At 38.9% G+C, this 7,818-nt stretch overlaps 1 protein-coding gene across 1 annotated transcript; it reads left to right on the top strand.

The window, feature by feature from the left end:
• Positions 1–300: 300 nt before the first annotated feature.
• LOC136563512 (parvalbumin, thymic-like) lies at positions 301–4,862 on the top strand. Its single transcript, XM_066560952.1, is given in 7 exon segments — positions 301–329; positions 331–376; positions 378–412; positions 2,118–2,185; positions 2,965–3,097; positions 3,319–3,428; positions 4,732–4,862. Coding segments are annotated over 7 exon segments (447 nt in total). The 3' UTR covers positions 4,758–4,862.
• Positions 4,863–7,818: the final 2,956 nt, after the last annotated feature.

Raw genomic sequence — 7,818 nt, 5'->3', positions numbered from 1 at the left:
AGACAAAGACACTTCTTCAGAAGTTAGTGTGCTTCATTTCATCTGACTCTTCAGATCAAGCATATCAGATAGTGGGGACTTTTGTCTTGCCCTACATCACATGAAGAAGCTGGTGTTTTCTGCTTCAATCAGAGGAAATTTGACATGACTCTGTTCTTTTTGCCTATCTGGCCACTTATCTTGTTTCGTTTGCAAATATCATATGTATTCTCTTGAGATAAAAATAGTGCAAGATGATTAGTTAGGCAAGTTCATTTGACACCATTCCCCCTTCGTGACGCTGAAATCTAAAATCTGTATATGGTATACAACTTAAAGTATATATATGCAAGCTCAGCTCTGCTGGAGACACACTGCAAGTACCTTCCTCCCAACCTGACTGCTTCCTTACCCAGCCAAGAAGACCACAAAGGTAAGCTGATTAGATCTTCTGCTTTCAAAGAAACACAAAAGCAAAATGCTCCCTAAAGGGAAAGCAGTTAAAGTATCTATTCTTATTTCAGCTTCCAGGATGTTGTATCTTTACAAGCTAACATAGAATAGAATCAGAATTTGGATCAGAGGATGGAACAGACAGGAACGATGTCCCTTGTCAAAAATGCTGTGATTTTTAGGTTTTCCTTCAACTCTTCCCCTTTTTAATCCTGTCAGCAGTGAGAATTAGGTGAACGGATGAGCTCAAAGTTACATTGCCTAATGCTGAGAGGGGGAAGCATTTTGCAGAAGAACCCACTGGGACAAAATAATTCAGTAGAGAAAGAAAAGTAACCCAGTTGCCTGAGCTGGGGAAGGATCCATTGCCATCAGTGGGAATGTGTGCCATCACTTTCTTAACCATTTCAGAGATATTCAGAAAGGAACTAAAATGATTGACAATTTCTTCTGCTGCAAACCAACAGGTACAGAGGCAGCCATTTCATATTTTAGAGGAAGTTTAAACCTGTGTTTAGATCTCAAAGCAGTGCACAGACTATAAATGGGTATCACTAGTTGATTCCTTCTCAGTCCATGCTTAGACAGGAAGAATGATGTTGCTGAAGACCAGTTAGGGATTAATGAAAATATATTTTCTATTCTCTCCTGGCTTTCAAGAATAACTTTTCTATGCCTTAGTCCCCTTCCTTCACTAACATGAATTAAGAGTAACATTGCAAGTTTTAAACTGTAATCTGTCTGCACTGGTATGTGCAGTTTACCAAACTGTAACTGCATCAAATCACTAAAAATTGATTAGAAATTCAGGCATTATGGCATTTTGTTAAGTGATACACATTGCACCGGCAAACTATTGCAGCTGTTGGTGGCTGAATGGGACAGAGTATTTTTCTCACATGAAAAGCCACTGTGTCAGAAGAAAACACCTCCTCCACTCTACTAAGAGTGAATAATAAGTCATGATACTTCTGTTCTAAAGACAACAATCTACTGAAATGCCAAAATCTGGGCAAAAATGGGGTTTATTATAACTTATATGGAATACAAAAAGAAAAGGACCTCAGAAAATACTGACAAAAACTTTTTTACAAAGCTCTCATGAAAAGTAGTATTTCACTGATGCAGTAGCCCAGCAAGACACATTTATCATTGCAACTAAACAGGAGAGGAGCTTACTCTCCAAATTTACATGAGTAAAATTACTTTTACTAATTCTACACTAATATTTTCATTCTTTGTGAAGGTCACTACATGTACTGATAATAACACTAGACTTTTCACATTCCAATTAGTCCAGATACAGTTCTAGGGGACATACCAGCCTTATCTCTTATGTGTGCTGTAAATACATTCTGGGTTTTACTGACTAATAATCCACCTCCAGGAAAACCCACAAAGTCATGAAGATGTGTGGTGCTGGACACCCTGGATGTGCTGTCCCAGTGCAGCAGAGGCAGCAGATCCTCCCGAAGCCCCACGCTCCCGCGTGCAGAATTCCTCCCTCATTCCCAGCTTTCAGTGGAAGCACCTGCTCCAGACATCTGTTACAGCGTGCTCCACTTGCCATCAGATGAATAATGTGTCCCCTATCACACACTGTCACTGCAGAACTTCAAATAGAGCCATGAAAGTAGGAAAGTCATTTTAATGACTAAGTAGCTCACATTTAATTTATTTTACAGTTCAACAATGGCCATCACTGACATCCTCTCTGCTAAAGATATTGAATCTGCTCTCTCCAGCTGCCAGGGTAAGGAATGGTTGCTCTGCAGACAGAAGATGCATATCATTTTTATGTCTTAAGATGACATGCCTATCATTTTCCCCTCAGATTCCTTCCCTGTGAGATCTCTTTCTAAGCTGCATTACACTATAGTCCCTTAAATTCAAAAGGTCTCACAAGTGGTGAACAGCAATTAAATGACCACCATTTCAGTTAGGGCTGGCTTAACACTAAGCTGTCAGTGTCTAAACCTGTTAAAGACTTAAATTTAAAGTTGGCCTTGTCCTTCAAAATTTCAGAAAAAGCCTCAGCTGGCAGAATGAGAGTGTCATTTGTGAAACAAGTATCAGTCTCACTTCTCTTAAGAACTGCTCAGTAAGATCAAGCCAATTTTCCAAATACTCAAAGATCTGATTTGTCTGTGAATTACTTACTCTTCTATCAAATTCTTCACCTAAGTAAGGACTCTGTGAAAATTAATGAAGAATTACAGAGTTGTTTGTAAGTCACAGCAGCACCTTCTCAATATTTATTATTAATTGCATGTGACACATTGCATAAATCCTGATTTAGCGGAATGTGCATTGTAGCAGAAAACTTCAAACTGGCTGAAAGGAAACATGACCACGGGCACAGAGTGATTAAAAAGGGAAATTATCATCCACTGTATCTGCTCTTTTCCTACACCAGGGAACAAGAGAAAGAGGGCAGGCTGATGCTTAAAAAAAGACATACATATTCACAAGGAATACACACAGTAGTAGCAACTTCAAAGAAGAATATTTAACAACTTCTGTTTCTTCCAGCTGATGATTCCTTCAACTACAAGTCTTTCTTCTCCATGGTTGGTTTAACCAGCAAAACTCCTGATCAGATAAAGAAAGTTTTTGGAATCCTTGATCAGGACAAGAGTGGTTTCATTGAAGAAGAGGAGCTGCAGTAAGTACTGTTCAGCTGCTCTGTTTCTTTAAACAACAAACAAAAACCTTAGAACTTGCTTGGTGTCCTTGAAGAAACCCTTGATGTTATTTTAAAAATAAAACACAAATTCTTGTCGTTTCTTGAATCTGTGTGGATTCCCTCAGATAACAAGAGCAGACATTACCTTCTGGGACGTTTTAGAGAGCAAAACTCAAGCACAGCACCCTGTTATATTTCAGGCTGTTCCTGAAGAATTTCTCCTCAAACGCCAGAGCCCTCACCTCGGCAGAGACCAAGGCTTTCCTGGCTGCAGGAGACACTGATGGTGATGGCAAAATTGGAGTGGAAGGTAAGACTTTGGAAAATTGATAAATTTTGTGGTTTAAAATGCACACATTTCAGGCTCCATTTAAACTGGGCCATGAAGAATACACACGAGTACTTTGGCCTGATACTTTCTGCCACAATTTTTGTATGAGCAAATACTCTTTTATTTTCATAGCTTTATTCCCGTTTGATCTCTGTTGTAGCAACAGAATATTTAGGCCCAGTGTAGAGTCTGGTCTACTAATCCATGATAACAGCTTTGGGGTTAATCCTGCAGTGTTTCTGATCCATAGACTCAATGTGCCAGATTCTTAAAAGATTCAGAACACCTGAATGTCTCAGAATTTCTATTTCAGCAGTGGATGTTCTGCACTTCTGGCCGTACAACATTTCCATTTTTAAACACATCTCTGCCTAAATAAATTTATTTCTTTGTCTCCTATCAAACACTGGCCACTATTACTGGGTGCTTAATTCACTAATGTAAAATATGACTGGCATTGTTTCTCAAGGCTGCAACTGCAGCAGTGCAGCACAGGATTCTGTGCTGGAAAATTATCTGATAAGTTATGATCTGATTATCTGCCCACATTTCACTGGGCAGTCCTTTGAGAAACTCAATCAAATTCCTGAAGAAAACCTCACAGGGATGATGTGAACTAGTCAGGATATTTCTTTTAGAAACTGCAGCACAGAAAAATAGGACATTATGCATCATGTATTAGAGATGAAGTCACTGAAAACAGGGCTGTCTCAGCTGAACTAGGACAGGTGGCAAAAACTCCAACAGACACACGTGCTAATCTTAGCCAGATTTGGGAGGAGAGAGAGATACACTGTTGGAGGAATTTGCTTTAGCAGCAGCTTTAGCAGCTTCTGTTTATGAGCCCCAAATAGGGCATTGTATTTTGCAGATCTTGGCCCTTAACCATTGAATCTCCCATTCTGGAATTACTTCACTACAGATATTTTCTATTTGGAATAACAAAACAAAAAAAATGTCACTGAGAGCTACCGGCTCTTCTTCCTTGGCTATTATCAGAGTTTGTAAAGGGGTAAAGATAGTTTACCTTTAAATCAGGATTTCCCACAAATACAAATTTACAGACACACTCCTCCTCTCTGCACTTACTCTTTTTAAGGAGTGAAAAATCTGTTACGCCCCCAGAATCTCAGTTTAGCAGTAGCTTGTGCAGTGTTATAATAACTTTGGGAGCCCTCCATGCCTAGGAGTTTTAGTCATTTTTATCTATCTTTTTAAAGATGTAAAAAAACTACTTTCAACGAGTTTTATTCCCTGCTTTTCTCACTTTCTTCCTTGACAGAATTCCAGTCTCTGGTGAAGGCATAAACAGCAGTAGACCAAAGGCAACCTTGGACTGCCTCTGCCAATTACCTCGCCCAGCAAGCACTTCGCACTCAGCATGTGTTTGTACATTTTTATATTGTTTCAGGCATTAACAGTTCCCCACACATGAAGTTCACACACCTGATTGCTGAGAAACCTTGCAATGTTTTGGTCACATGGCATTGTTACATTTCCATTGTAAAGAAGGCACTTTGTGATTTTCCACCACTGATAATGTTGATATTGTGGCTGGGAGAGGGGAGAAAACAATTAAAAAATCAAGTAAACAAAAAGACCCTTGGGAGAAAAAGCTGCTTAAAAATTTTCTTTAGGTTCTCCATCCTCATACTTGAGCATGCTGACTCACCAGACTCAGTTTTGATGATCTTAAACCATACCGTATCTTCTCAGGCTTAATTGTACTGATTTAATTGAGGTTTATTTCTGATTAATTCTCTGATACTTGAGGAAAAACAATGCTGAAAAGATAGCTAAAAATAATTCATATTAAGTCCCAACCCTGAGAATGTGAGAAAAAAATTAAGACATTACAGAGGAGTTCACACCTGGCTCAAAGCACAGAATAAGTTTATGGGTAATTTTCCAAATAAAGTAGTAGACCACAGTGTAATCATATTGCCAGAACGTGTTTATGGCCTAAAATGTGTCTCTCCCTTAAGAAGATTTATCTTTCATGAAATCTAAGGCAGCTGTGAGACAGAAGAGAAGGGTCTAATCCTACTCTGACACTGTCACAAGTCATGGTCCCCTTACAACCTGGGCCACAGGCCTGGAGGTTTTTCCATGAATCATGAGCCTGTTGTTTATTGTCTCTTAACATGTACAAAACAATAATATTTGCCTAATCTGTGAATTTCTGTGTTTCCTACAGATGAAACTACAGCCAATCTTGCTGTTTGATTACCCTAAAGCTCTTACATTGTTAAATAATGGCCATTACTCAAGTCTTTCATTTATTATATGAATTATTATCTATATGTTCCACAATAACAGCAGTTTTCTTCAATATGAAAACTAAGAACAAGTCTTCCCTTTGAGAAGTGTCTTAAAGGACTTAAGAGTTGATTATAGCATTGTCTTCATTAATGGACAAAGTAAATAATATTCATGGCTAAATGCAGACATCAGCAGGCTGAGTAGATGTTGTGCATCTCTGGCTGAGTGTGCCAGAAATTTCCCCACCCTGATTTAGCTGTTTCCTTCCCCATGTCCCATGCTGTGGCTCCAGCTCACAAGCAGACTGTAGTTTTATTACTCTTCACTAAAACTGAATGATAATTATGATTTGGCAGCTGTTTTGAAGAAGAGCAGAAACAAAGCCTTTGGAACTTTTATGTAACAGCCAGTGTTGGCATTTCCATGAATTGCAAGATGATTATGTGAGGCAAGCACAGCTCCCTCATTCCCAGGCATGTAAGAGAGCCGGTCGACCGATTTAAGATGCCGAATGCAAAAGAGGAATTCTAGCAATCAGACTCACTGAAGCCTTGGCAGAATTATAATGAATATAAATCCTAATTCTATCCCTACTGCCTTTGATGTTAAATCTGGGCTTAAATTATAGCTGCTGTTAATTGCAGCATTGAAATATTTTGCATAATGATGAGACCGGCTCCTTTTACCTTAATTATTTCCCTGTTGAAGAAAAAACCTGGGGCAATCTAGATCTGCAGCAATACCCAGATGTAATATATACATTGGCTCTTCACACTGCTGATCACTAAACTATCCTGTCACTGGCTCACGAGCAGATGGCACAGACAGCACCAGAAGTGACAGACCTGACACTGCATTCCTTGTACCTCTGAGACTCTCATGTGGAATGCAAGAAATGCAAGACTGCACAGTGGCCCATCCTGTATTTCAGAGATGCTGAACAACTGCACATCACTGCCTTGTGCTGCCACAGGGGAATGAAGCACTCCCAAGAATCAGGAAATCCTTGTGTGTGCTGCAACTACACCTATGCTTATAAGAAAATCCGTTCTTCTTAAATACTGGCAAGAAGATGTGTTTTAAATCTTATTAAAATCATCCAGCCATTTCATTCAAAGGAATTATAATAAAAATCCAAGAAGTCCCCAATTTAAAAAAAAGCCCATGGGCTTCAGCAAAAATACCACTACTCTCTATTAAGGTTTCTGTTGGCATTAGGATCCACATTTTAGATCCACATTTTAACCAAATTAGAAAAGAGCATTTTTCAACTAAAGGAAACAAATTCAAAAAATGTGACGTTTTCTGGCAAGGTTCATTTTAATTAACTTAAGTCAGTGGCAGCTTTCAGTTTTTTATGGAACATCATGGAGTGTTCTCTGAATTTGACAATGCAATCATGCTAGAGAAAAACTTCAATTGCAGGATGTCTATGTGAATGCCAACTGAATTACCAAAGAGACACATGGTTGGTACCACAATGTTACCATAATTAAGGTACAGAACCAGCGAGTAATTCCTGATGGAAAGGTCTGGAGGTCTCTGGAGGTTCTCTGAAGGTCTCTGGTCCAATCACTCCCTCAGAAGGGCAATTGCTCTAAGATGAGTTTGAGTATCACCAGGGATAGAGGCTCTATAACCTCCCTGGTCAATCTGATAAATAAGGATTAAATCCTCTGCATCAAGCTGCTATGAATGAATTAAATAAATAAAACACTGCTGAGTACACAGTTAAAAACTAAAATTCTGTTAGAAATTGTTTATGCTACATCAAATCAGAAAGAATCTAACAGCCCCTGGTATTTTCACATTGATCACCTGCTCTCAGGTTCAGAGTAAGACCATCCTACTCACTATAAAAATACTCAGTATAAAACTGCTTCAAAGTTCCCAGCATAAAGGAGATGTGGTTTGTCTGTTTTACCTTCACTTAAGACAATTAAAGAGCAACCCAAATTGTGAGTGGTAGATCTGAACTCCACTAGGACTGTGAGTTCTCAGACACTTCAGTTCCTTGCTCACCTTGTGGGAGCAGTCTAATCTCTAATCCTCCCTATACTTCTTATGAAATAAAGATGTGCTATGATCTCTTTAAGGAGGAACAAAA

Source organism: Molothrus aeneus, chromosome 16, assembly GCF_037042795.1.
Source record: "Molothrus aeneus isolate 106 chromosome 16, BPBGC_Maene_1.0, whole genome shotgun sequence".
Classification (NCBI taxonomy): domain Eukaryota; kingdom Metazoa; phylum Chordata; class Aves; order Passeriformes; family Icteridae; genus Molothrus; species Molothrus aeneus.
Note: the sequence above shows the minus strand (reverse complement) of the source record. Positions and strands in the feature narration are given on the sequence as shown.